A 27977-nucleotide genomic window follows, 5' to 3' on the forward strand; every position below is an offset into this window, starting at 1 on the left:
CAGGTCTAGAAGAATGAGGTCATCATACTGCAAAAATGGCACAGCGTTTTAGGCCAGTGTGTATATTCACATTACATGTACACATGTCCCGGCGGCTTGTACCATCATGCTGACGCATGGCCCGGCAGCTCGCACCATCATCCTCACGCACAGCCTGGTGGCTCACACCATCACACTCACACACAGACCGGTGGCTTGCTTGCACCATCACTCTCACGCACGGTCCAGGCAGCGTGCACCATCACACTCACGCATGGCCCCGTGGCTCACTTACACCATCATGTTCATGCAAGGCCCAGCAGCTCCTTCGCACCATCACTTTTACGCATGGCCAGGCGGCTAGCATCATCACACTCACGCAGAGCCAGGTGGCTCGCACCATCATGCTCGTGCATGGCCCAGCGGTTCACACTAATAGAATGTTAGCTGGCTCCATATTTACTCAGCATAACTCTTAACGTGACGGTATAAACTAACTGGGAAAAAAAAGATTCTGTTTTGGCATATTAAACCATAATTAACATCACGAGGTTGCTCAAAATACTGACTTCTGTGTCTAATGTTTCACATGAGTCCACAATTTCAACAAAGGGTACTACAAATGAACTATAGAACCAGGTCATTCGTATCTTTCAAAACCCCTAATTCACTTTAAATTCTCCCTGTAAGAGAGAACAATTCCTTCAATTTCACTGTCCCTGTGTGGAAAATCATTTGGGTATAAGATTAAATCTGTGGGATATCTCTGGTACAGTTAAGCACGGCTTTAAGTAGGCCTAACTTTCTGCAAAGTAGGGGGCTTCTGATAAAAAAAATAAAAAATCCGTTATGGTAAAACACCAGCAGACCTACGGGTATCCTGTGATAAGCGTACAGTACATGATGAACAAAGGTAACTAATGCAATAAGACATTCTAAATATAATAATCAATAGCAGCTTGAAATTTTGCTTTTCATGCTGCATATGAAGATGTACTAGGTATTTACTTGTCACTTCGGATTATTCAACATTTACCGATTGAAAAACACTTTGATCGGTCACCTGTCTCACTGAAACCATAAGCTAAATTCCTAGACTATGCAGGAAAGTAAATATGATTACAGGCCAAACGGGAATTTACAAAAGTGGAATGCTCACCACTTCATGCCAACTAAATCATAAAAAAAAGTTTTAGCTTGGCTCCACGATCTCCCACCCCCAACTTATCACGTGCTCATTATGCGCCTACGTCACATGTCCAGCACAAAGAGCTGCGATGCGAGGGGCATTGTCAGCTACACCTCCATCATGACACTTATTTCATGAGGTAACAAATACGATTCGTATCGTAACATGTCATCTGCCTGTATCCACTCTAGGGCGATTTTATGCTCATAACCGTATTATAACACGCTTCTAGGTACACTGCTGCGCGAGCTACCCTAGTAGAGTAGGATATCAGCGAGCATTTTCTCATGCCATCTGTAACGCACCCCCCCTCTCCCCGTGCGTCGTGATGCTCGCTGCAGACTGCCTGACGTCAGCCCGCACCCCCGTCCAGCCAGGGAGGGTCCCGGTCGCTCCACACCGGCTGCGGCGATCGCCCGTCCCCCTGGACGCCGAGGATTGACACCCAGAATAGGACGAAAATGATCTAGGAGTACCGACCACCCGGAGTGTCCGACGGGAGAATACGCTTGCATCTCGCCGTTCATTAATCCCCCACTGGAGGTTTCTCGGCGATGGCAGCGCTCCACTGACTGCAGGTGCATTGTCGAACCGCTGCGTTTTTACAGGTTCAGCTCGCTTGGCCGAAGAATGGATCGGAACCAGCCGGACTGACTCGCTCGCCAAAGGATGCTGGCGTCCGGAGAAAAGCCCTGACTGGGTGCGTCTAGGACGAGGCTGCGGTACTGGGAAGTACCTGCCTTTGCGTATATTCTGAACAGTAGAGTAATATGTCATTTTATCCTCTCGACCTGCAAAAACAAAACCAGCAAAAAGACAGTAATTGTAAAAAAAAAACGAGGATATCTGTATTATGGTATTTAATGAAGATCTGTATGTAATAAAAATTGTAAATTATAATTAAATAAAACCTGAAATTCTCGCCACCGTCAGAAACAGACATAAACGCCAGTTTTCTCCTTCGCGGGAGATAAATTTTCGTGTCATTGAGTGCCGCTGCGCCCGCAGCTGAAGAGAGGCGCCGCCGCCAACATGATGGAGATCCACCAGCTCGACGAGATGGTGTACCAGGACGACTACGGCTCCGTGTCCGTTATGTCGGAGCGGGTGTCGGGCCTGGCCAACAGCATCTACCGCGAATTCGAACGGCTCATTCGCACCTACGACGAGGAGGTGGTGAAGGAGCTGATGCCGCTGGTAGTGAATGTACTGGAGAACCTGGACGCCGTACTGACGGAGAACCAGGAGCACGAGGTGGAGCTCGAGCTGCTCAAGGAGGACAACGAGCAGCTGATCACGCAGTACGAGCGCGAGAAGGCGCTGCGCAAGCAGGCTGAGGAGGTGCGCCCTCGCCGCGCGCCGGACGCGGCTCCTGCCATTAGTGGCATATTAATATATCATTTATCTGCCTTTGCTTGATTATAACCGGCTAATTTGCTACATGCCAACTGGAACGTCATTACCTATAGTGGGCGGATTTTTAAATATTTCCATAGCTGGTAATTTATAAATCAGAATTATTTTAGAGGTTTTGAGAGATTTTCCACTCATTTGAAGTTAAAAGAATAACAAATTGATTTCTATGTCACGAAACTGTCGCTTGCATGTTAGTTTTTCTTTATTACTAGTTTAAGGAAATGATAGTGAATTTATATATAAGGATGTGTATGGATTCTGTACATTGTCATACAAACATTCCCGTAAAATCCTTCATTCTCGGATTTACCTGAACACACTGTTATGCCCCGGTACAGGATACAGCACCGCCTCCGGCCCCGCGCTGCACTTTGCGTTAACCCTCCGTATTCACATGTGCTACGTAATCTAGCGCTGGTGTGACAACACTATCCTCTCTGAGATTCTGTCAAAACTCACCTTTCACTTCGCTAAATTCTGGACAGGAATGATTTAATATTTTTAGAGTGCATTCCGTATGCTGTGTATTCTATATATAATTCTAACCAGTGATGAGTTCACAGGGAGTAGTTGCTGTATTTGGTTGTGGTCTTAAAGGGGTCAATACTCAGTTTATTCAGCTATTACAGTCATAAAGAGCTTATAATTTTTAAGCTGCGTAGTGTCTAACAAACAGGTCTTTATGTATTTTTATGCAAAGAGAATTGTGATATGTTATCTTTTCGGTGTGTTTTGTGAATAAGCATGAAAAAACAAGATTGAAGGTTGCAGTGGAGGTGAATGACACTTGTCTCTCTGTGAGAGCAGGAAAGCAGTGAGTGAGAATCTTGTATAGTCACACTGTTATTGTGGGATTCACTGCTTCTTCCCTTCAGTGTGCTGGTCAGTAAAGATGGCCCTGTCACACATATTTGACTGATCCTTAAGTGAGGGGAGCCCCCCCCCACCCCCCCCTAGTCCCAGGCAAAGTGAAACTGCCTGGCAAGTCGGCGCCCCCTCGGAAGCAGGCGCCCTACTTTCGGATTGACCGGCCCTGAGTGAGGGAAAGTGCTTAGTTGGAGCAGCGGTGTTATTCTCCGTAAAAGCAGGGGGTTGGGCCTTCAAGGACACTCAGGCAGATCAATACTGCACTACTGCAGCGAGCATTTCAGCTGCTCTACGTCATAACATGCAATTAGAGAGCGGCAGCCAGTAGCCACAGGGGGTTTCAGCTTACAAACTCAAGTTAAAATGAAAGAATTAAAATATTCTTCATTGCAGAACATATTATTGTCTCCACATGTTCTTAATACCCCAGACTGACTGCAGCCGATTGCTGTATCATTCTCTGCAAACTGTGATAACTGATTTATAAAAGCATCTATGTGCATAGATTAAGTTAATGTTGCTTTTCTGTGTTAGTCAAAACATGGCAGTTTTCCTCTCCTTAATTAAAAATAAGTCAATGTGAGTATGTTTTTCCCATTGCAGTATAATGTAAAATTCAAGGTTTAGTTATTTATTTTCGTTGTACATCGTAATAACGGCCATTTTCTGCAAGGGTGTAACTTTGGTTTGAATATTGGGGGGTGGGGATTGGGGTCTCTACCCATTTAGGGGGAAACATAATTATTTGGCGACTTGTATTAGCTGGATTTGATTATTTGGAGGGGCGAGGGGAAATTCCCGCAATATATGACCATGATCTTCTGCCAGTTAATGTCTATTAAAAAGAGCAGTAACCATTCGTTACTCCGATGTATTCTGCATTCCCCTTTATTCTGCTAATTAAATGATGCATGGCCTTTCTCTCAGCTGGGGGGTTACCATCACTCATTATAGCCAGTCTTTGTTAGTTCCTGTCACACTCATTTACCTGAATTTCTGTTCTGGTGGTGGTCTGCGCTCACCGATGACGCCATGTGCCTTCTGGGTCCTTGCAGAAGTTCATTGAGTTTGAGGATGCGCTCGAGGCTGAGAAGAAGGACCTGCAGCGGCAGGTGGAGGGTCTGGAGCTGCAGGGGAAGCAGTTGGAGCTGAAAGCGAAGAACTATGCCGATCAGAGTGAGTCTCCTGCTATCTGTAAATAATGGTCTAATGTAAATCTTACATCAAGATGGCTATAATAACAAGCATTGAACAGCCTGCCTAGTTTACACATCAGAAATATATCTTTACCCTGAAGAACAGAATTTACTCCAGTGCAGATGAATCTGGCAATATTCAAGTTTCTAACATCAGCACAGTAATCGACTTGGATGTTTACCTGCGTCCTTATTTCCTTGACTGTGTGTCTGTATAATCCTGTGCTCCTTGGGATAGAAACACTGGTCCATTTGATGAGGTTAAAGGTCATGATCCTCTGATTAGGTCATTCTTGTTTGCAGTTTCTCGTCTGGAGGAACGAGAGACTGACATGAAGAAGGAATACAACGCCCTTCATCAACGGCACACAGAAGTATGTGGCCACACAGCATGAAAGCACGGTGTTCAGAGACGCCATCCTTTTCACGGTCACTACACCCGCATAGCCCATCAATCCCATAATGCATTTGTGGGATTTTCACTATGGCTGCGTCTGAATTGAGGGGCTGCATTCAAAAACCGAATGCGTCTCAGCAGTGCGACAAGGCTGTCCCATTTCGAAGGCTCCTTCAAGTACAGTCTAGCAATGCATTAATGTATCCCAAGATTCGTTATGCGGACCTTCAGAGGACATAGCCTGCAAAGGCTGCTTATATTGTGCCCTTCAAAGAATGCAGCCCCTGTGTGACTTAACCATTGTCATACAATTCTCACAAAAGGCAACAGCAAATAGACCTGAAATGTCAATGAGAAACATCACTGGCCCACTGTGCCCCTCTCTGTCTCAGATGATTCAGACGTATGTGGAGCACATTGAGAGATCAAAGATGCAGCAGGCTGGTGGCAATATCCAATCTGAGAGCCCTGTGCGAACGTAAGTGCGGAATGGGCTCTTTGCGCTTTTTCATTGGTTGTTGAATGAATTCTCGTCATAAGATCGTGCCATCTTCATTATCATTTTCTTTTTTTAATAGCATTTGTAAGATTTTGTCGAATGACATTCCTAGAAACGTGTCTTTGGTATGGAAAGCTTTCATTGTACATTCAGTCTGCCCTGAAATGTTAGTGTTTTAACATCACATTATTCCTCATCTGTTGTTACCCTTGGTTGTTTTGTCCCTGTCGTTATCTAACCTCTGCGTCTTGTCTTGCACTCCGTGTTGTTGCTGCTGTGTTGTGTGTTTGGCCACAGTCAGCACCACGCGTGGAGGAAAAGGTAAATGCACCTTTATTTCATCCAGCACTGGCACTCCCGCTGAGATGGAGACCCTGTCTGAGCAGTGTGGGACGTTGAGCATGTGTCTGGTTGCTGGTGGTGACTTTGTGGGATTGCTTGCGTCCACAGTCTCGTCCCATTTTTCTTTTGTCTGTTTTGTTCTCTGCCACTGCAGACGCTCACAGTTTACTGAGAGACGCTGTCAGGCAGCAGTTTTTACAGGCGTATCCTTTTTCCTCTTTCTCTCTCCATCTGCAGCAAGACGGATCGACCACCGTCACTCAGCCTGTTCCCCAGTGCGGACGGGATGGTACGTGGGGGGCAGGTGGGGGCGAGGATGGCGCCTGGGCCTGATGTCTGGCTTGCCAGCCAGCTCAGCCAACCTCGCTACAAGGTTTGCTAGAAGAGCCCCTCCCCCATAGAGTGGGGGTCTTTCCCATACGCTCACCCCCAGCATGCCTGCTTGTGTCAGCGAGCTAAGCCCCCTGTCCCTGTCCATAACAAGCATTGAACCCCCTGTCCATGTGAGCGAGACCAAATGGGCTAAATGACGCTAAATTTATTCAATTTACTCAGATCTTTTTGATATAGAGTTTACATGTATTTGTTTTAACAGTAATTAAAACACAATTTTAGCACAATAATATTGTTCAGCGCCTTGTGGCTGCTGTCTGTGCATGGCACTTCATAAATAAGGTTCTTAATCCTAAATATTATTCTATAATTCATAATTTATTCAAAAAATAAATGAACACTGCAAACCTCTGTTGGATAAACTGTTCTGAGAGATGTATGAGTGGAAAATCATTATGTTAAAGTGCTTTTCTTTCTCTGGAATGCAGTGTGTAATATCAGGGATGAGATATTCAGAATTATCAAGAAATGACACAAGCAAACTGAAGGGGTCTGTGGTGTATTTTAGTGTCATATTTTATATATGTATTTTGATTTAGTTAAGTGTCAATCCTTTACAATTCTATATATTTTTAGAATGAATCACCATAGATCGGTATGATTCATATTGCTAAAATATATGAGATGGATATGGCTAATACATCACAGACACCTGTAATGGACATCGCTAAAACAGCACAGATAGGTGATAGACATCGATAAAACGGCACTGATATGTGTGATGAACATAGCTAAAGCATGATAGATATGTGTGATAGATCACTAAAGTGGCACAGATATGTACGAATGGCAAAAACGGCAGACGTAATTATCATGGATATCGCTAACACAGCACAGATATGAATTATGGATATCGCTAAAACAGCACCAATTTGTATGATGGATATCGCTAAAATAGCATAGATGTATATGATGGATATCACAAAAACAGCACAGATGTATGATGGATATCACCACAACAGTACAGATATGTGTTATGGATATCACTAAAATAGCATAGATTTGTATGATGTATATCGCTGCAACACTATACTTCTCAGTAAGTTTCCGACAGATATTTTAATGGATCAGTGCGAGTCAGATTAGACACCTAGATGCTCTGCTGTGGTAAACAAGGTTTCACGCTATATACATTATATTCATATGAATCCACTCTGATCTTGGATCAAAACGTGAGCATTAGACTGTCAGCCTGTGCAGTTTCTCCTTGTTTTATTTGCTAGAGATAAACAGCTGTCTCTGCTGATGTTCCTCTCCACTGATCATATGCTTGCACTGGAAGCTCACATATATTGGGACCCCCCCTCTAAGCGATGTATATCGCCACAATTGTGCTGTTTTAGCGATATCCATCATACATATTTATGCTGTTTTAGCGATATCAATCATACATATCTGTGCTGTTTTAGCGATATCCATCATACGTATCTGTGCTGTTTTAGCGATATCCCCTCTTAGTGTTGGCACTTTAAGTCAGCAGGCCTTGGTCTGGGGTGCAGCGCTTGCTGACCTTACCTACTTTTACTGCATGCAATAAATACATGCAAATTTATCCTTAATGATGAAGCCTTGCCAATTCAGCACACAAGCAGCTAACCACTGTGTCCCAGCAAGTGCGGAGAGGCCCTGTGCTGTGGTGTGTGTATCCATACCTGTGGTCAGCGTCTCCTATGTCCTGCCGTGTGTGGAGGGGTCGTGTGCTGTGATCCCTGCGTATCCCCGGTCAGCGTGTTTCGTATCCTCGCAGGAGGACGAGTCAGAGTCAGGACAGTCCTCAGCCGTAGCCACACCCAGCACCGGTGGCTCCAACACCCCCACCTCGTCGGTGCCATCGGCCGCGGTCACACCGCTCAATGAGGGCCTTCAGCACATGTCCCAGTTCAACAGAGACCGGAGCAAGAAGAGCAAACGCCTCAGCAGGAACATGGAGGTGCAGGTGTCTCAGGAGACGAGGAACGTCAGCATTGGTGGGTGTTGGCCTCCATGTAGCCGTGGTGAGCAAGCGCCTTCTGGACCGTGCCATGACGCGTGCCGCTTCCTGCAGGGATGGGCAGTAGTGATGAATGGTCCGAATTCCAAGAGATCATCGACTCCACGCCAGAGATAGACATGTGCATGGACCCACGCATGTACGGTGGGGGGAGCAGGTGCGTCGCTGGTTCTGGGGTTCAGGACTTAAAAGGAAATATTCTCACTGCGTTATGCTGTCATGGGTACCTCTAACCTCAGCAATCTTCTCGTATGCAGCCCTTCGCAGGGGATCGTCAATGAGGCTTTCGGCATTAACACAGACTCGCTATACCATGAGATCAAGAATGCCAAGTCTGACATCATCGGGGATGTGGATGAAGGGGCGGAGCTTCTGGGTGAGTGGAAACAAACTTAGATCTAAAGGGACATCTGAGCAGGACGAGGAGAGTCGTGGCAGCTTTGCATTGCTGCTGTAGCTGCTCCAGCCTCTGCTCTGCTTTGCTGCTCTTGCTGCTCCATGCCCTGCAGCTATGGCTCAGTGCCTCTGTCTGCATGAAGCCCTCAAGGAGCCCCCACACCCCTCTCCCCCAGACCCCTGGGAAATCATGCATCTACCATTGACATGCGTTTCTGAGCAGTTTCAGCCTGTGGGAGGTGTGTTCCCCCTCCTGATTGATCCTCTCTCTCTCTGCTTCCTCCCTCTGTCATATGTGGCTGGCTTTCCGGGATGCATCCATAGGGGAGTTCTCAGGTGTGTATCTGGCCACAGGATTGGTTGGTATTCCTTCGCTCACATAGCTGTATCTGTGTCACGTGACTCCCTATGGCCATAGGATTGGTTGATATTTCTTCACTCATTTAGCCGTTTCTGTGTCATGTGATCCCCTCTGGTCTCAGAATCAGTTAATAGTCCTTCACTCACTCAGCTGTATCTGTGTCACGTGATCCCCTCTGGCCACAGGATTGGTTGGAATTCCTTCACTCACATAGCTGTATCTGTGACCAATGCCCCGCTCAACATTTTGCAGTTCTAATGGTTCCAAAAGCTACCGCATGCTGGCACATGTTAGGACACATCCCTGTAACTGGTTTAAATAAAAATGTAAGGAGTTACAATGAAACTTTAAGCCACTTGACCAAGACCATTGTATAAACCTTGTTTATGTTGTTACACCCTGATTGGCGGTGAATTTGGGAGCTTTACAGTGAGAGTTAGGTGCTGCGCCTCCATTCGCCTTCTCCCTAGACGTCCTAATCATCATGTTCCTCCTCTTGGTGCTGACTGGCTTCTCTTTCTCCTGTTTCTCTTGGACTCTTGCCGTGCACTCCCCTGCTTCCTTACCTCCCTCCTGCTCCCCCTGCGGAATTGCTTGCTCAGTGCGTGATGATTTCTTCGGTAAGGCCTTTTCTTGGCTGCTGTCTGTCCATCTTTAGCACACCTCCATCCATCCAGCCCTGCTGCCTTGCCCCCCCCCCCCCCCCCCCCCCCCCGCTTCCTTCTTATCTTTGTTTGGAGTGATGGATCAGCCTTTGGCTATGTTGACACTCATCATTGCTCCTTCCACTGCAGTTTTGATTTGCTCATTCTGTATAGATGTAATGGTGAAAACTCTTTGTTGGCTGGAAATAAAGGAAAAGGAAGGCTGGTCCAGGAAGGATAGGTGTGTGTCTGGGGCGTGGTGTGAGTCTGGGGGTGCGTGTCCAGGGCGTGGTGTGAGTCTGGGGGTGCGTGTCCAGGGCGTGGTGTGAGCCTGGGGGTGCGTGTCCAGGGCGTGATGTGAGTCTGGGGGTGCGTGTCCAGGGCGTGGTGTGAGTCTGGGGGTGCGTGTCCAGGGCGTGGTGTGAGTCTGGGGGTGCGTGTCCAGGGCGTGGTGTGAGTCTGGGGGTGCGTGTCCAGGGCGTGGTGTGAGTCTGGGGGTGCGTGTCCAGGGCGTGGTGTGAGTCTGGGGGTGCGTGTCCGGGGCGTGGTGTGAGTCTGGGGGTGCGTGTCCGGGGCGTGGTGTGAGTCTGGGGGTGCGTGTCCAGGGCGTGGTGTGAGTCTGGGGGTGTGTGTCCGGGGCGGGAGCCTGGGAGTGTGACAGAATGTGTGACACAGGCTGAGTCAGCAGGACTTCTGCCAGAGTAACACAAGCTGCTCCTCACCTGCAGGCATGGGCAAGGAGGTGGAGAACCTCCTGACTGAGAACAAACAGCTCCTGGAGACCAAGTAAGTACTGAGACAAAAGCGTCGGCTTTGTGGGAAAGAGAGGCTGCTTTCTGGGTCAGTCTTTCCCCAAGCAGCACTGATCCCTCCGCAGGAATGCCCTAAACATCGTGAAGAACGACCTCATTGCAAAAGTGGACGAGTTGTCGAGTGAGCGTGAGGTCCTGAAGGAAGAGCTGGAAACAGTGAAGCAGTCGAAGAACAAGGTGGACACCAGGGTCAAAGAGCTGGAGGAGGAGCTGCGGAGGTACAGGCACACAAATATACGTGATGTCCACTTTTGATGTTTGGAGTGAAGTATGTAAACACTGACAAACTGTATTTTACTGTCCACATGCTAGACTGAAGGCTGAAGCCCTGGGGACCATACAAGACGCCAAAGAGGAAGGACCTGACGATGTGAGTTGGAGCACTTGGAGTGTCCAGTACTGCATTTACGTTCATCATTCTGTTTGTTCACTGACACTCGCTCTGGTTACGTCAATCACTTCCAATGCAGTTCTGCAAATGCATGTAGCCTCTGACCCTTGACCCCGTGACCCTTGACCCTGTGCCCCTGGCAGTACGCATCCCCACTCCAGGACGACGTTCCCCTGACGCAGCGCCGCCGATTCACACGCATGGAGATGGCCCGTGTGCTGATGGAGCGCAATCAGTACAAGGAGCGACTGATGGAGCTGCAGGAGGCGGTGCGGTGGACGGAGATGATTCGGTGAGGAGTACAGCGGTGCCCGTGGCCCCGACATCACTGGCGCAGTGCGGCAGTGTACGTCATAGATCTAGCACACGCAAAGGGGCTGCTAGCTTCACGTTTCTTATGTCTTCCCAGAGCTTCAAGAGAGAGTCCACCAATCCAGGAGAAGAAGAAGTCCACCATATGGCAGTTGTAAGGCCCCCGCAGCCTGACCCCTCTGTCTTATTTCGGAGCTTCACGATGACTGACTTGCGCTCATGTCTCTCTCTCCTTCAGCTTCGCTCGACTCTTCAGTGCATCGTCCAGCCCCCCTCCTGTTAAGCGGCCGTACACCAGCGTGAACATCCACTACAAGTCTCCATCGCCAGCGTGTTTATCCCAACACCGCGCACTCAACACCAACCGTACCCTCGAGCTGTTCACAGAGGAGTAAGTGGCACCCCACCACTCACCACTCACCACTCACTGATTTAATCAGCTGCTAATGCGGGTGTCTGTTTACTCAGATCAGTTGTATTGCATTTGGATCAGCTGGATTACATTGTATTGTATATGATTGGCTGTATTGCATGTGGATCGGACTGACTGTACTGTTTGTGGATTGGTTGCTTTGCATGAGGATTGGCTGCATTGTGTGTGGATTGGCTACACTGCCAATGGCTTGTCCGTTTTGCTTGTGGACAGGCTGTACTGCATGTGGATCGGTTGTATTGCACGTGGATTGGCCATATTACATGCGGGTCAGCTGTACTGCATGTGGATTGGCTGTATTGCGTGTGGTTGGGTTGTACCACATGTGGATGGGCTGTACTGCGTGCGGATAGGCTGTACTGCATGTGGATCAGTTGTATTGTGTATGGGTCAGCTGTATTGCTTGTAGATCGACTGTATTGCATGTGAATGGGCTGTACTGCGCGTGAATCGGCTGGTGGTTGTAACACGACTGCGTCTGTCTCCAGCGATTGCATACTGTCTGCCCGACGGGAACAGAGACGGGAGCAGTACCGCCATGTCCGAGAGCACGTGCGCGAAGATGGGATCAGACACACCTGTGGCTGGAGCGTCCCGTCCCGCTTCAAACAGGTACCTCCACGCGGTACATCCATGCCACCCCCTGTTGATTCTTGTTAGCTTTACACCAGGATGCAGTGGCACATAGTGTTTAACTGATAAAACATAACATGACCAGCATTTTACCTGTGCTGTCTTACCTGGAATAATTAGAGGACTAATTTCCTATTTAGACCATGAAACATGTAGATATGTGTTTCATAGGACAGTGCTTATATGCTGTTAAAATCATCCTTTCATCCATTTCCAAATGCATATCATGCTCATGGTCATAAGTGTTCTGGACATAAAATGGTCCAAATGCATGAAATTTATAACAGTTTAATTTATCAGAAGAAGTGTTTTACTGTGATCTTTTTTTTTTCTCAAATTGTCTAAGGATTCATTGCTTACGAGTAGCACGGAGCTGTGAATTTTACTGATAGGCATCATGTGGGTTTTCAGTAACTCAGTAAACAGCTGTGCTTGTAAGGAGTCCTCAGTCTGGAACAATCTTAATGCCAGACTATTTGTATGAAAGGTGAGGTGTGGGAAGTGGTGGTTGGGCTGAGTAAAGTCGGTAATGCTTAGCCTGAGGGTACTTAGTGTCATGGCCGGCACTTCTGTGAGAGGCAGTTTTCTGTTAAGACTATCCTAGTGTAACGGCAGTGTATGAGAACTGCTGTCTCTGCTCCGTTTTGACCCCTGCTGACCATGTAGGTCATTGTTGGTGTGTTTGGTCCACGTGTGCCCATCATGTTAACCTCTGTAGGCCGCTGTTGGCGTGTTTGGCTTGTGTTTGGCTTGTATTTGCCTATAATGTTAACTTCCGTCAGTCTCTGGTATGTTTGGTCAATTTTTGCTTATCATGTTAACCTCTGTAGGTCTCTGTTGACCTCTTTGCCCATAAGCACCTGTGTTTCCTTCCCTCTAATATTAATCTCCCGCAGACTGGGCCTCTGCTGGAGCTCTCACAGGATGGGAAAAAACACCAGGCAAGTGAGGCGGGTGGAATTGCAGCATGCACTGGTGGACCTCCCACCTCCCCACCCCCTGTACCCACACACTCCTCAGACCCCACAATACAAATGCTTGTATTGTTACCGGGTCCAAATCCTCTTACCTCCCCTGTCTATTAAACGAGACATGTACTGTTGCTTTAAACGTGGCCCTGACCTCTGTGTCAGCCCTTCTAGCGTATGAGTATCTGAACTCTGTCTCACATTATCTGGTCTGTTCGCATCTTGGAATCCCTTGAAAAGCTGGAATATTCAAATTGCTTTTCAGAACTAAATTCCTACGGCGTCAGCTTGGTGTGTGATGACACAATGCTAACCTCTGTCCCTGCTTTCCCTGGGTTATTGAAACATGTGGGTGTGATCTGTGTGTTTGACTCTGTCTGCCCTTCAGGTCAGCCCGAATGACAAAGAGGACAATCGCATGAAGAATGTCCCTGTTCCTGTGTACTGTCGCCCCCTGGTGGAGAGAGATCCCAACAGGAAGGTAAACACTCTCCAGAGCTGAGTCCCATGGCTGTGACCTCACAATTTTGCTTTCTCCCAAGGGTACAGCGAGATTGGAAGTCTTTGTGGCATGGCTGTAAGACATTTGAGTTCCTTTGTCACATCTTGGATTGTTAGCTGTGGTGTGCAGCTGGGGTGGACCTCGCTGGCTGGAAGATTGCTGCACAGGAAGTTCTACCCATCAATGGTTCGGACCCTCTGACCGTGAAGGCTGATGGTGAAGAGAGCAAGAGTGACCACAGCTCCCCTGAGAAGAAGAAGGTACTGGAACCCCATCGTGAAAAACCAGCATTTGTTGGCTCATTCTCAGCTATGATTGTGTATGCATCCGTGTATGTGTGTGTGTGCGTGTGACCCTCCCTGCCTGACTTTCTACATCCCAAGGAACTGCATGAGATCGACGCCATGAGCAGCCGAGTCTGGATCCTCACCAGCACCCACTCGGCCAGCAAGGTCGTGATTATTGACGCCAATCAGCCCGGTTCGCTGGTGGACCAGTTTAATGTGTGCAATGCCCATGTGCTGTGCATCTCCAGTGTGCCCGGTGAGCGCTTCCAGAATAACATGTCTGACGGACACATCGGCGCGCGTAAACATTCACACCCCTAACTACCAGTGACCTCCTCCCCCAGCGGCCAGCGAGAGCGACTATCCCGCGGGGGAGATCTTCCTGGAGGCTGGGGAGGGGGGTGACATGCAGGATGCAGGGGCTGTGGAGGGTGTCTTGGCCGGGATTACACTGGTGGGCTGTGCTGCCAACTGCAATGTGGACCAGAGCAGCTGCTCCTCACGCACCGACACCCCCGTGGTGGACCGGAACCAGGGTATGAGCTGTTACACCTACATATTGTCACACATATGCCTTGTCACACCTATGCACTGTCCCACTTACGCACTGTCATATCTACATGTCATATAAATTCACTATTACATAGATGCACTGTCACACCTACGTTCTGTCACACAAATGCGCAGTTACACATATGCATGGTCACAGGCCCATCCGCCACAATGTTACACATGCACTACTGACCACAGGTGTGTGTTTAGGCCCATCCGCCAACACTGTCACACATACGTCACTGAGCACCGGTGTGTGTTTAGGCCCATCCGCCAACACTGTCACACGTATGTCACTGAGCACCGGTGTGTGTTCAGGCCCATCCGCCAACACTGTCACACGTATGTCACTGAGCACCGGTGGGTGTTCAGGCCCATCCGGCAACACTGCCACACATATGTCACTGAGCACCGGTGTGTGTTCAGGCCCATCCGCCGACATTGTCACACATACGTCACTGAGCACCGGTGTGTGTTCAGGCCCATCCGCCGACACTGTCACACATACGTCACTGAGCACCGGTGTGTGTTCAGGCCCATCCGCCGACACTGTCACACATACGTCACTGAGCACCGGTGTGTGTTCAGGCCCATCCGCCGACACTGTCACACATACGTCACTGAGCACCGGTGTGTGTTCAGGCCCATCCGCCGACACTGTCACACGTACGTCACTGAGCACCGGTGTGTGTTCAGGCCCATCCGCCGACACTGTCACACGTACGTCACTGAGCACCGGTGTGTGTTCAGGCCCATCCGCCGACACTGTCACACATACGTCACTGAGCACCGGTGTGTGTTCAGGCCCATCCGCCAACACTGTCACATGTATGTCACTGAGCACCGGTGGGTGTTCAGGCCCATCCGGCAACACTGCCACACATACGTCACTGAGCACCGGTGTGTGTTCAGGCCCATCCGCCAACACTGTCACACATATGTCACTGAGCACCGGTGTGTGTTCAGGCCCATCCGCCACGCTGAATCCGTCTCAGTCAGCTGAGGAGGCCACGGAAGCCACGGAGGTCCCTGAGGCTGCAGCCAGTGTGGCAGCAGAGGGATCGGCCCCCCCTGGGCCCTTTATGGAGCACGTCTTCACTGACCCCCTGCCCAGCACGGCCGGCCCCCAGCTGGGAAGGTGGGTCCTCAGTTCCATGCCCACAGAGCATACAGTACAGTGTGACCATGTTGAGGTGACCTCCCATCGGCTGTGTCCCGACTCCCAGCAGGGCTGCTGGACCCCCCGTGGAGGACAGTTCATCCACAGGCCAAGTCCCTCCCGAGGACGGGGATGACGCCGCAGGGGCTAATAGCACAGCGCCCACCATGTGGCTGGGAGCTCAGAACGGCTGGTTTGTATCAACACCCTCCTGTATTCATGTTCTGCCACCTCGCTCGGTTCTGTCCTTGTCCTCTCGGGTCTATTGCTTGGGCTAAGTGTCTGTGATGTACCACGTCTGTTTCTTCAGGCTCTATGTGCACTCAGCAGTGTCCAGCTGGAAGAGATGCCTTCACTCCATAAAGCTGAAAGACTCCGTTCTCAGTATAGTGTAAGTCTATCTTAATCAGATGTGTTCCGATCTGTTCTGGGTGTAAAAGACAGTGCTGGTTCTCACAGTGCTAACCCTAACCCTGACCCTAATCCTAACCATAAGCACTGCTGATCTTGTGCTGCAGCCATGTGAAGGGCAGGGTGCTGGTGGCCCTGGCAGATGGGACTCTGGCTATTTTCCATAGAGCTAAAGGTAAGAGACCAAGTGCACAGTGAGCCAAAGTGTCCCTGCACACGAGTACGGTGGGCTGTAGGGTCCCTGCACACCAGCACGGTGGGCCGTAGGGTCCCTACACAACAGCACAGTGGGCCGTAGGATCCTTACACAACAGCACGGTGGGCTGTAGGATCCCTGCACACCAGCACGGTGGGCTGTAGGGTCCCTACACAACAGCACGGTGGGCTGTAGGGTCCCTACACAACAGCACGGTGGGCTGTAGGGTCCCTGCACATCAGCACGGTGGGCCGTAGGGTCCCTGCACATCAGCACGGTGGGCCGTAAGGTCCCTACACAACAGACCTGTGGGCCGTAGGGTCCCTACATAACAACAAATAGCTTGAAATTCATTTGCTTGTTACTGCACAAAGTAAAAAAAAAATGGCGGTCTGTTTCTGTGTATACATGTATCTCTCTTTGTGTGTCTGTCACTGTGTGTGTGCCTGTGTGTGTCTATGTGTGTAGATGGCCAGTGGGACCTGAGCAACTACCATCTGATGGACCTGGGCCGGCCGCATCACTCCATCCGCTGCATGGCCGTGGTACACGACAGGGTGTGGTGTGGCTACAAGAACAAGATCCATGTCATCCAGCCGAAGACGATGCAGATTGAGGTGAAGCAGCAACATGAAGAGAAGTAGTCACTTCGCTCTTGTGCAGTGTCTGTGTATGCCAGCTTGCTCACCCTGACCCTTACTTTATGTCTTCAGAAGTCGTTCGAAGCGCATCCCCGCAGGGAGAGCCAGGTACGGCAGCTGGCGTGGATTGGAGACGGCGTGTGGGTCTCCATCCGCCTGGATTCCACGCTGAGGCTGTACCACGCGCTCACTCACCAGCACCTGCAGGATGTCGACATTGAGCCCTACGTCAGCAAGATGTTAGGTAAGGAGACGGGTATTTAAACCAGAAGCTAGTCTTAGGCAGTGTGCCAGAATGACGGTATATGGTATTATTTAAAAATAAAATACTAACACAAATACAGATGCTTTTCTTTCTGTTAAACCGATACAGAGATGCTGTATTGAGGCGATGCAGTGCACAGCGTTAGCAGTGATTAGAGCCTCACTTAAGTTAGACTGTCTGTGATTCCGGAGTTTACAGAAACCTACATGATTTATTTTTATTAAAATGCCGTCATATTCTGTATACAGGGGTGAAATATCTAGAAGGTATGATGGTATGAAAATATAGACACCGCCCAAGCCTACCAGCAGACCGATCTGCATTTTTCTCAGGCAGTTAACCCTTAATGCAGTGGTTCTCAAAGTCGGTCCTCGGGCCCCACTGCCCTGCTTGTTTTCCTGCTATCCCTGCCACACGCACAAGTCCCAGCTGCCTTTCAGCTTCTGATTGACAGATCACACCTGATCCAGGTAATCAGCAGTGTGTGGGGCAGGGATAGCTGGAAAACAAGCAGGGCAGTGGGGCCCGAGGACCGACTTTGAGAACCACTGGCCTAATGTGTCTGTACCCACTGTATGTATTTCAACTCTGACAACTATAGACAAATTCCCTGCGTGTGTGAACGTACTTGGCCTAATAAACCAGACTCTGATTCTGACTCCTTTCCTTGTTTGGCAGGTACTGGCAAGCTGGGCTTCTCATTCGTCCGAATCACTGCTCTCCTGATTGGAGGAAACCGGCTGTGGGTGGGGACAGGCAATGGTGTCATCATTTCCATCCCGCTGACTGAAAGTGAGTTTTCCTGTAGTGTGTGCAGGGCCTCTTGGACATTAAAATGAACATCATAAAAGCTTAAGTTTCACAGGCCCTGCAATCACCGGTTCTGCCCTTTCCGGCTGTTCTTTTGAACCCCCTTCTTTAACGAATGCGTTCTCCTTCTCTGTGTTATTCTCCGTCTCCCTTTTTCCGGTGATCGTTCCTTTGCCTCCCTTCACCCTTCAAATTCTCTATCCCTGGCACCCATACCCTTCTCTCCTTCTTCCTGAAGCTGTCGTCCTGCACCGAGGGCAGCTCCTTGGTTTGAGGGGTAAGTCGAAGCTTCCTCCAACCCTCTTTTTCCGATTGGCCACTTTCCACATGCGCATCCAAACATCCTTTTCCGATTGGCCGTTTTCCACATGCGTGTCCAAATGTCCTTTTCCGATTGGCCGCTTTTCAAGTGTTTCTCGTCCTCATTTGCCAGCATTCTCGCCTCCGCATATTGCCTAATAATCATGATAGGATGTTTTGCTGAGGTTCCCTATGCAGTGACGAACCCCTCTGATTTGTAATCGGCTGCAAGTTCCACAGGTTGCTGGTTTGTAGTAAATGCAGACCGAGGGACAAAGCTGATTGGAATGTAAATAGCCCATCTGCATACAGGTCTGGTCTCTCCATCAGTACCAGACATGTATAAAGTAAAAAGTGCAGAGAGGCACCTTCAAAGGGAGCCCCGTCACTCCCGCTGCCTGCCACCCCTCCTGGGACGTCTGCACCTGCTTGCATGCTCCTGGCTCTCTGTCCCCTTGCCAATCACAGCTCTACTGTCGCCCCTCAGCCAACAAGGTGTCCCCGACCTCCAGCGGGGGGATCATCCACGTGTACGCTGACGACGGCTCAGACAAGAACAGCGGGAGCTTCATCCCCTACTGCTCCATGGCCCAGGCACAGCTCTGCTTCCACGGCCATCGCGACGCCGTCAAGTTCTTTGTCTCTGTGCCAGGTGAGTCCCACAGCACCCCTGCCTCACACGACTAACCAGAGTGCATAGACATCCGCTCTATAAAGAGATGGAGGAAGTCATTGCAAGCTTTAAATCTGTGCGTCTGTCCTGAACTCTTCAGGAAATGTGTTGGCCACGCTGAACGGCAGCGTGCTGGACAGCCCGTCCGAGAACCCCAGCTCCACAGCTGCCCCAGAGGCAGAGGCCCAGAGTGTCAACAACGTGCTGGTCCTGAGTGGCGGGGAGGGCTACATTGACTTCCGCATCGGTAAGACCTGAGGAGACGCCCAGCAGCCACCGAGGACAACTTCACGAAGCCTCGTTTGAAACAGAGATGATGCATTTATGCCATTTTCTAAGTACGCGCTGCTTTTTTCCGTTAAGTCTGACGTGTATTCACCATTCCCGTGCACCTGCAGGGGACGGAGAGGATGAGGAGACAGAGGAAGGTTCTGCAAGAGTGCCGCAGATTAAGCCAGGACTGTCCAAAGCAGAGAGAAGCCATATCATCGTGTGGCAGGTGTCTTATGTCCCAGAATGACAACTGTCCTCCTCTAATGGATACAACTGAATTTAAGACCCATATTATAAATCCCCTTTTTGCCCTCAACTATTCAAATATGTTATAAACTTAACCTTTCTCACCCATGACCTGGTTATACTGCTCACTGCTTACTAGTGGTCACATGACATGGGGCTGAGTTCAAAGAATATAACAATCAAGGTAACTATACATATGAACATGGCATTCTGGGTAATGTGCAGGTGCGGCAGGAAGGGCAAGTTACATGGCTCTTTGGGAGTCAAATCCGGCACATTAGGCAGTTTAGGGTTTCGTTGGTGATACACAGCTTCAAACTAAGTGTAAAAAGCGACACTAATGAGCTGTAATATATAAAGTGTGAGATAAATGTGCAGGTGCATGTGGGGCTTGGTCTTTCATGAAGTGATCAGAGCCCTCAGGAGTAAACACAGAAATACTGGTACATAAATGGTGCTGTACATAGTCAGCATTTAGGCCAAAGGGTAAATTTGTAAATAAGATGACAGTATTCATGAGAGCACATGTGTAAACAATAACGCGGCTAGCAGACGCTTGTGGACGTTACATAAACAGCTGTGGATTCATTGCGAGAAAGCAGGAAGGATGTGGGGTATTTTTTTTTTTTAGCTTTTATGAGACCAGACATTTCACTTTGGAAGAGGGATTACCCTTTACACATGTTCTCTACTGGACAGCCGTTGTACACTTTTTAGAGGACTGCGCTTAAGACTAAATTCGGGTCATCAAACCAAATTGCAATCAAGGCAGTTGTCCATCAACAGATTAACAGTGACACCTGCTATAACATTGTGGCCAGTATGAGATCCCTGTTGTAATTTAATTTCGTAAACCTTAAACAGATTGGGCAGCAGGGTCCCTTTGCTGTGGCTGTTAGTAAGCTGTGAGCTGATTGGTTGAAGTCCTCTCACCGTGTCCTCTGCAGTCCCCATGTAAGCACTAAAAAAAGCAGCAGGATTCAGAAGCCAGGCTCCTGTAAATTTACAGTAAAGCCTCCCCCCCCCCCCCCCACCAATTTATGATCCTCCCTTCCCCCATGCTATGTACCTTTACACATAAACTACTGTCTGTAAGTATTAAAGATGTGCAAGGAACACAAAGTAATGTGTGTGTGTGTGTGTGTGGTTGTGTGTGTGTTCATGTTCCCAACACACTCGTTTGAGCAGCATTTTATGCTTTGCTGCGACATTTGCAAGTAGGCACAAAAACCTAGACAAACTGCTTTGGTCAAAGTGTTTTATTCATGATGAGCTTCTTGGTCATGAGAATCAGATTTTCCATGCAGTGGCAAAACAAAATGTATATATTTGATGGCATTGTGTTTAAAGGCCCTCACACTACATACGATAAATCATACTTTATGTCCATTTCATTCTTAACAGCTGACACTAGATTTAACAAAAAATGAAACCAATGCCATATGAATATGGAGTGGAAAATAAGGGATTCTGTGACCCTGAGCATCCATTTAGAGTATCTGCCTGAATACAAACTTACCACAGATGACCATTGATTACAATAGCAAGGATATGCTTGGTAACAGGCACTGCGACCACGCAGCAGAAGAGCGGTGAACAGTCAGAAAGCCGTAGATATCAAAACGGGTCCTGCCAGTATGTAACGATAGACACAGGAGCCAGCAGCGTGTTTACCAGCAGCTAGCTGCTATGCTCTTCACTGGTATCTCCAGGGCTGGCTGCTGTTTTCCCAGCAGATCAGCTCGTCTGGGTTGAACCAGAGTGATATCTCCCTCTGTGCCATCTTCACAGAGTCGCTGCCATGGATCACGTTCCTGCAGAGGACACATTAAAGCCCTACTGTCAATTTCCACTCTTCCTCTTGCACGTCGGTCCCCAGTATCACATCCCAAAGCATAACCCTAATCGACCGCCGGCTCACCCTACAACTTCTTTGGTTCCTTGATAAGAAGGGTTCCAACCCATGGTCACTGTTGTTTAACTCCCAGTAAGGCTAATATGTAATGGAGAGCTGGTCAGACTTGCCAGTGACTGATAGCGCAGAATGGATGTAGCGCTGTCTCCTTATTGAAGGAAGGCTTCCATCATTACCATGTCATGCAGCACATACCTGCCCACCTCCACGCAGAAGTCCCCTCTGATGGTTCCTGGGAGGGAGTCAGCAGGGTCAGTCTCTCCCAGCATCCTGCGGGTCGTCTTCACTACGTCCAGGCCCTGCCACACCTGTCCACGCACAACGTTTGTCACACAATGAAATCAATGAATCAGAAAAGTGATGCTTTATTCATTTTTTTCTTTCATGCCTGAAGCAACTGGGCTTACGAGCCCAGCAGCACATCAGCCTGCCGCCACGGGAGTCGAACCGGTGACCTTCCGAGCCACACATATACCCTTCCACCTAAATATGACCTATTTCAAGATTCACATCCAGCTCAAGGCCAATGATTTTCATTTTACCCTTTGCAAGTGGACTACACAAGTACAACGAAACTTACTAGCTGCCACCATTACGACACAACAATCAACAAATTTAACACTGATTCCTTTCTAAAACAAAATATTTTAAGACAGTTCTACAAACTGACCTAAAATACTCAGTTTTTAAGTATTCAAAGAGATACTTCTCAAACATTCTATTGCACAAGAAACAAGCTTAATATTAATTAAAAATATTTTGTCCTTCAAACCAAAGTATTCGAGTATTAAGTCGGTTGTTGACCAGACACGGACCACCAGCAGCAACAACAATTGCTCGACAGACTTTGCAATACATGGCATAACAGGTTACATCCTGTCCCATAGACTTGGATACCTTATGAATATCATATGCGTACAGTACCAGTCAAAAGTTTGGACATGTTAAGCCACCTACAAGGAAGAATGATAGAGTGTCACATCACATGACCTGACCACCTGACCCAAACACCATAGAAATTGTTTTATATTAAACTCTGGCATGAGTACTTTAATCACGCTATAATTTGACGTGTTTGATTTGAAATTTCAAGGAAAAAATGTGACTTTGTCCCAAACATTATGGAGGGCACTGTAAATAATCCTCTATATGCTGGCAGTGCAGTCACTTTATTTAATCCCAACTGTGCCGTAAATGTCAAACCTGTTCCCCGGAATGAGCACTGAGGCAGTGAATGAAAAAGCGTAATAAATCATACCGTCGTGAGTTTTCTAGTGTCACGGCTTATGACATGCTTTTGTATGATTTATTCATTATAATTAGATTTGTCTGCAGTCCATTTCATTTTCCATGTTCTGAATCTGTTTAAGGACAATTCTAAGGGAATTTTGAGCACAGACTGAGCCTTGAAGTAAAGAAAAAATTACCTGAATTATATCATAAGTACTGAAATCGACCAACGTGAAAAAAAAAATCTTCATAATAAAATATTTTGCCATATCGGCCGGTCCTACTGGGATAGAGGCTGTTTCTGAGTCTGGCGGAATGGGCCTGTTATCTTTTACTGTGATGGTAAAAGACTAAATCGTTTTTACATCCTTTTCAAACGAATGCCATTAAAAAGAGAATGCCTCACCATGGCAACCACAGGTCCAGAGCGCATGTACTCTATTAGTCCACTGAAGAAGGGTTTCTGCCTCAGGTCCCAGTAATGCTCCTTCAGAAGGGGCTCTGAGGGCTGTCAAAATAAAAGCTGCAACAAATCTGGAACAGCAGCAATATCCAAAAGGAAATAGCAATGAGGTGTTTGATTATAGACGATAGGTTTCTCTTCGTGAACTCACCTGCACTAACTTCATCCCAACCAAGTGGAAGCCCTTTTGCTCAAACCGCCGAATGATCTCACCCACCAAGCGTCTGTGTACGCCATCGGGTTTCACAGCGATGAAGGTTCGCTCATAGACGCCGGTCCAGGCTGCCACAAACACACACCCTTACAACACGTGTAGTAGAGCATGCTTAACGGCTACATGCTGCACCCACCCATACAACAGACCATTTACGTTTTGCAAGTAAAATGGTGTTCAGTGTTACCTAATGCAAAAGCTTCCCGATCATTTTGTCACCTCGGCTTTAGGAAGCTGTTAGATCCAGCGGGCAAGAGTATTAACCTCTGGTGCTACGCCAGTATCCTACAAGTCATACCTCCAATAAGCCAAAGGAAAAGTGACGTTCTATTTTTGAACAGATGCAGTGCTGCATTTTGCAGTCCGGTTACTGTAAGAATGACGCGGGCCGCCGCTGTCATTCCATCCTACTGCGTCCTACGGTTTTACTTTCTCTGATAATGGAAACATTCTCTATGAACCCTAGAATTTATGTCACAATCGCAGTTTCCAGTAAATATAACTCCACACGGCTGTCAGCTCGGCTCACCGGCTCGGGCGGCCCGGCCGCGCTTTACAGACGGCTCCGCTTGTCCCCGCTGCTCGGACACAGACCGTTTGGTGCCCATCACAGGTTTACAGTAAACCAACAGGAACAGCTGCAGCTTAAAATAGCCCGGCAGTAATGCTCATTTTATAAAACGTCGGCGTGAATGATGGGCCTGCCTATCAGCCAGCAGCCAGGGCTGTTGGCAAAGCGGATTTCACTGAAGCGCAGATCTATGCCTCCCGCATGCATGTTCTGTCGGCGGTAACAGGACCCCTGGCTGCTTCGCTAGCGTCTTAACAAGCTGCAGGACTGTGGCACTAAACTTAAGCTAAAATGCAAGAGAAATATATTACACTTACCGGTCTGGAAAATGTTAGCAAATACGGTCAGAACGAAACATATCATGATGGCGTCAGACGGAGCGTGTCGCCAACGGCAACAGCGCAAGGGTGGAGAGTTTCTGCTCGCGCATGTGCCGCGCGCGCTGCGTGCCCCTGCGAGTCTGACGTACACATACGTACCAGCGGACTACGGCTACAAACGTCAGCAATGAAGTACACGGTAAAAAAATCTATATGAATACAAAACTGTAACATTTGAAACCCATTCCTACCTATAAGCAGAGGCTTAAAAAAAACCCGAAAGAACCTCCCAACACATTTGAACGAGGTACGTTTTAATCACAGACATAGGCGTGAAACACTCATACACTTGTTTACTACAAATCAGAAACACGTAGCCAATACTTATTAAACTGAAATGTTTAACACATTTTCTGACAAATGATTCTCTGAATCAAAAGTTATTTCCATTCCTGACGCAGTAGATTGCTGAGCACGTACAGTTTCACTGCTGGCCTGTTCTCTCCTCCAGTAGTAGCCAATGCAAACACACAGCTCTGTGCTCTGCCTCACACCGAGGTCCCCATGCTCTGCTGCTGCTCCTCCTGCAGCCTCAGGAAAAAATCCTTCTTAAGTGGGACAGTTTTCTGCAAGTCAATAGCGGGCTCCTTGTCTAGCGGCTGATGCTCTTTGAGTCTTTCTGCCAGGATCATGGCACGAAGCAGGGGAGGATATGGCACAAAGCGTGGTGCTGAATCGGCTACAGGAACGAAGCGTGTGAACTCCGTCTCCTCGTGTTTTGGCACCAAGCGCCAGTCATGGTACATCACTTTGTCCACCTCCTTCACCTCCCTCTCCTCCTTCCCTAGAAAATCAAGGCAAGACAAAGAGAAACTTAATCTTCAGGCAAGTTGTAAGTAGCCTTTTGGAAAAATCTTACATTGTATATGAGAATAAATCAATCAGTTCAACCTACCTAAAGTAAATATGAATACTTACTAATACTCATTAATAAACAAATTAAGAACTACTGAAAAGCAGCATCAAAATGATTCAGATCATTATGGTATATCATAAAAATAACAGGTTCTATGGATGCAATAAATGCATAATCTACATAAATCCAGGCGTCAAATATCTTGTAAACCATGGGAACACTGCAGTGACCATGTATGCATCCTACTGCAACCCCAAGTGGGACAATTATAGCAGTTGATTGGTGGATGATTAAATCCTATTGGACATAAACAAAAGACTAAAAAATACTTTGTATTAAAGTCCGATTAGTCTCACCTTTGAAGGTCAGGATACCCCAGGCTTTCCCATGGTCCATATTCTTAATGAGGAGTGTGAAACAAAGATATTTTTACACAAACAAATACAGCCTTCAATTCTGATGAGTGAAGAGAGGAAAAACAGCTTCACACATACGTACCTGGGCAGTGTAGTCCGCCTTCACCTTGGTGATCCTCCAATAGCAAGGCTCATCGTGCTCCAACAGCCAGGACTTGCGGGTGAAGAGACGGCCAACCCCAAAGAGTCGCAAGCCGCTCAGCAAGGAGAAGAGGCGACTCTCGCGCTTCACGTCCTGCCAGGCCAGGACGGGCAGCTTCCTGCCCGAGTATGGCCGTGTCATGGTGTCGTAGTCCAGGGCATACTTCTGTGAGTCGCGGGGTCGCTCTTTCAGAGCACGGTACTCTCGGACTTTGCGAGCCAGCTCTGCAATGGGGCGTACAGTCTTCTTCCTGACCATCCTCAGATACCTGCAGGGTCTTAAGAAAACGAAAGATTTAGGAAGCAAGTAAAGACGTTGCAGCGTTTGTAGAGCGACAGTGACGTAAAAACAGAAGAGATGATTATTTATTGTTCGCATGGTGTACGTCGTCATTTACTAGTGCTAAATTCTGAGAGCACATCTGTGAAAATCGCTGTGTTATGTTAACAGCGTCAGACATTAGTGGAATTAGCATTAGCTTGTGTAAATTTGCACAACAAATACATTCCGTTCAGCTGTTCTATAGTACTTTTTTGGGTGGAATTTTTCATGTTCCGAGTTATCAGGAATGCATTAATACAGTGTGATGTGCAATACTAATAATGAATAATACATGGAATCTGCCCTTTTACATAATCCGTGTATATCAACACAGACACTGGTGTCTCTGTGCATTTCTACCAATCAGATGGTGGTGATGCAACCAGCTCGGTTTGGTCATGCTAGTAAGCAGGGCCAAGTCAGTAGAGGTACGGGTCGGCTCACATACTTTGCAATGGAAAACTGTCAGTTCACAGTATGGGTCAGGTACGGCTTGATTTGTAGTGGCAGTGGAAAAGAGGTACAAGTCTCTACAGGCTGGAGTACTGGGTGTGTCGAAAGGTGATGTGTGCAGTAGAGCAGGCGTGCTGAAAGGTTATTTCTGTTGGCCAAAAATGTGTTCAATAAAAGTCACTTCATGAAGGGACAAGATATTTACCAGACATATAGGTTAGGTAATTACTATGATTAAGTTCCACCTGCTTCGCCACACTCCTTCTGTCCACATGCCCACCTTTAGACACACCCACTAACCTTTTGACACACCCACTACTGTGTCCTGCAAAGATTCACATCTCAATCAGTTTGGTTTTGCTGTCCAATGGAAACATGGTTGGTGCTCTACATTACAATACTGTCTGCATCTATTTTAGGTACTACAGTTCAGTTAGAATAATTGACATTTTAGAAAAAAAAACTTATGTTCAAACTGTTGACAAAACCACTGTTTAGCCAGTGCTGGGACTATGACCAAGCTATCAGATTGGCATCTCATTTCACATCCTTCCTGTTGGATTCATTTTCCTATTGATGTTACAAAGAGTCTTCATTAAGTTTAATTAAAAACGAGAATATTGTTCAAGATTTATAACCTCTACATATATACAAGTGGTAGATAAAATGTAAACATCTAATACCTCAACATCAAGGACTTGATAAGGTCATCCTGCTGCTGACTGTAAGACTTATTTTATAGCTGAGAAAAAGGTCTGTTTCATAAAATGTTTATATTATTTTAACTACTTCTTGTACATGTACTGTACAAATCAGAGAACTGGCATCTTCACAGAAAAACAACGTAGGATTCGAGTCTGTTTCATGTATGTGAACCGTAGCTGTCATACATAATCCACAGAGAGACCGATTCTAGCAGCACCTAATAAATCGTGCATACGTAAGGACATGAGTACTAGTGTGCAGTTTTCCAGAGAAAGTAACGCATTATGAATAGTAAGTTAAAATAAGCAAATAACTCATTCGGGGATAGGCAACAATCATGTCAAAGAATATACACTGTACATGTGTGGAGAATGTGAATCGTGAGAAAACCTCTAAGACTTGAAAATCGATACTAACCAATTTTCCATGTTCCTTACGGAAAGGACAGAAACAATAAGCCATTACAAAATTATCGCATTTGGTCATTATAGGTAATACAATAAATACAAATAACAAATATCAGACTAACCTGCTTTAACGTGACCTCCAGTGAGACGCTACTTCCGGTAACACTGCGGATTCCCAAACTCCTTCCGTGTAGAAACGTGACCCTGTCTTTGAGTTCCGGTAGTTTCTAACAATAAACCTGAAACCTGTCTGTCGTTTATTCATACCTGCTTATCCTATGTACGGTAGCAGGTAACATATCCGTAAGCTGAGTTTACAAACATACAAGCACTGTTTGTCAGTTTGACTCGGTTTGCATTAATAAAGCACA

At 47.5% G+C, this 27977-nt stretch overlaps 3 protein-coding genes across 11 annotated transcripts; 1 reads left to right on the forward strand and 2 right to left on the reverse strand.

Annotated features, from left to right (window-relative positions):
• Nucleotides 1-1243: 1243 nt before the first annotated feature.
• Nucleotides 1244-20659, forward strand: LOC125718114 (C-Jun-amino-terminal kinase-interacting protein 3-like). Of its 8 annotated transcripts, XM_048991666.1 has the most exons (35): nucleotides 1244-1307; nucleotides 1510-2509; nucleotides 4507-4627; nucleotides 4951-5021; nucleotides 5437-5522; nucleotides 5841-5864; nucleotides 6123-6258; nucleotides 8026-8245; nucleotides 8323-8425; nucleotides 8526-8644; nucleotides 8989-9000; nucleotides 9628-9645; nucleotides 10398-10455; nucleotides 10547-10699; nucleotides 10794-10851; nucleotides 11016-11164; nucleotides 11282-11338; nucleotides 11423-11575; nucleotides 12106-12229; nucleotides 13147-13191; nucleotides 13607-13699; nucleotides 13837-13980; nucleotides 14104-14263; nucleotides 14352-14543; nucleotides 15526-15697; nucleotides 15786-15911; nucleotides 16029-16109; nucleotides 16237-16304; nucleotides 16794-16942; nucleotides 17039-17210; nucleotides 17910-18023; nucleotides 18280-18318; nucleotides 18829-18993; nucleotides 19115-19261; nucleotides 19413-20659. In XM_048991666.1, the coding sequence occupies exons 2-35, from the start codon at nucleotides 2201-2203 to the stop codon at nucleotides 19532-19534; spliced, it is 3960 nt and encodes a 1319-aa protein (XP_048847623.1). In that variant the 5' UTR covers nucleotides 1244-1307; nucleotides 1510-2200; the 3' UTR covers nucleotides 19535-20659. The 8 variants fall into 8 exon arrangements, with proteins under 8 accessions (XP_048847623.1, XP_048847626.1, XP_048847629.1 ...); XM_048991669.1 differs by lacking the exon at nucleotides 1244-1307 and having other exon boundaries at nucleotides 1374-2509; nucleotides 15789-15911; XM_048991665.1 differs by lacking the exon at nucleotides 1244-1307 and having other exon boundaries at nucleotides 1375-2509.
• A 118-nt stretch (nucleotides 20660-20777) lies between these two features.
• Nucleotides 20778-24391, reverse strand: LOC125718125 (nucleoside diphosphate kinase 3-like). 2 transcript variants are annotated; one of them, XM_048991693.1, is made up of 5 exons: nucleotides 24244-24391; nucleotides 23293-23423; nucleotides 23085-23186; nucleotides 21644-21756; nucleotides 20778-21347 (listed from the first exon to the last, which is right to left on the reverse strand). In XM_048991693.1, exons 1-5 carry the CDS (start codon nucleotides 24287-24289, stop codon nucleotides 21230-21232), a joined length of 510 nt encoding a protein of 169 aa, XP_048847650.1. In that variant the 5' UTR covers nucleotides 24290-24391; the 3' UTR covers nucleotides 20778-21229. The 2 variants fall into 2 exon arrangements, with proteins under 2 accessions (XP_048847650.1, XP_048847649.1); XM_048991692.1 differs by lacking the exon at nucleotides 24244-24391 and adding an exon at nucleotides 23885-24003.
• A 148-nt stretch (nucleotides 24392-24539) lies between these two features.
• mrps34 (mitochondrial ribosomal protein S34) lies at nucleotides 24540-27842 on the reverse strand. The gene is made up of 4 exons (XM_048991687.1): nucleotides 27729-27842; nucleotides 25661-25997; nucleotides 25519-25561; nucleotides 24540-25090 (listed from the first exon to the last, which is right to left on the reverse strand). The coding sequence occupies exons 2-4, from the start codon at nucleotides 25976-25978 to the stop codon at nucleotides 24795-24797; spliced, it is 657 nt and encodes a 218-aa protein (XP_048847644.1). The 5' UTR covers nucleotides 25979-25997; nucleotides 27729-27842; the 3' UTR covers nucleotides 24540-24794.
• Between the last annotated feature and the right edge of the window lie 135 nt (nucleotides 27843-27977).

Source organism: Brienomyrus brachyistius, chromosome 22, assembly GCF_023856365.1.
Source record: "Brienomyrus brachyistius isolate T26 chromosome 22, BBRACH_0.4, whole genome shotgun sequence".
Taxonomy (NCBI): Eukaryota; Metazoa; Chordata; class Actinopteri; order Osteoglossiformes; family Mormyridae; genus Brienomyrus; species Brienomyrus brachyistius.

Bases quoted from the DNA above. Each gene is read 5' to 3' on its own strand.
- mrps34 (XM_048991687.1), bottom strand. From the start codon at position 25,978: ATGGTCAGGAAGAAGACTGTACGCCCCATTGCAGAGCTGGCTCGCAAA. The intron at 25,562-25,660 runs GTACGTATGTGT...CTCCTCATTAAG, and splicing joins AGGCGGACTACACTGCCCAG to AATATGGACCATGGGAAAGC. The intron at 25,091-25,518 runs GTGAGACTAATC...TTGATTTTCTAG, and splicing joins GGGTATCCTGACCTTCAAAG to GGAAGGAGGAGAGGGAGGTG.
- LOC125718125 (XM_048991692.1), bottom strand. From the start codon at position 23,963: ATGGGCACCAAACGGTCTGTGTCCGAGCAGCGGGGACAAGCGGAGCCG. The intron at 23,424-23,884 runs GTGAGCCGAGCT...TGTTTGTGGCAG, and splicing joins CGGCCGGGCCGCCCGAGCCG to CCTGGACCGGCGTCTATGAG. The intron at 21,757-23,084 runs GTGAGGCATTCT...GTGCGTGGACAG, and splicing joins CTGGACCTGTGGTTGCCATG to GTGTGGCAGGGCCTGGACGT.
- LOC125718114 (XM_048991666.1), top strand. From the start codon at position 2,201: ATGATGGAGATCCACCAGCTCGACGAGATGGTGTACCAGGACGACTAC. The intron at 5,523-5,840 runs GTAAGTGCGGAA...GTTTGGCCACAG, and splicing joins TCTGAGAGCCCTGTGCGAAC to TCAGCACCACGCGTGGAGGA. The intron at 11,576-12,105 runs GTAAGTGGCACC...GTCTGTCTCCAG, and splicing joins CTCGAGCTGTTCACAGAGGA to CGATTGCATACTGTCTGCCC.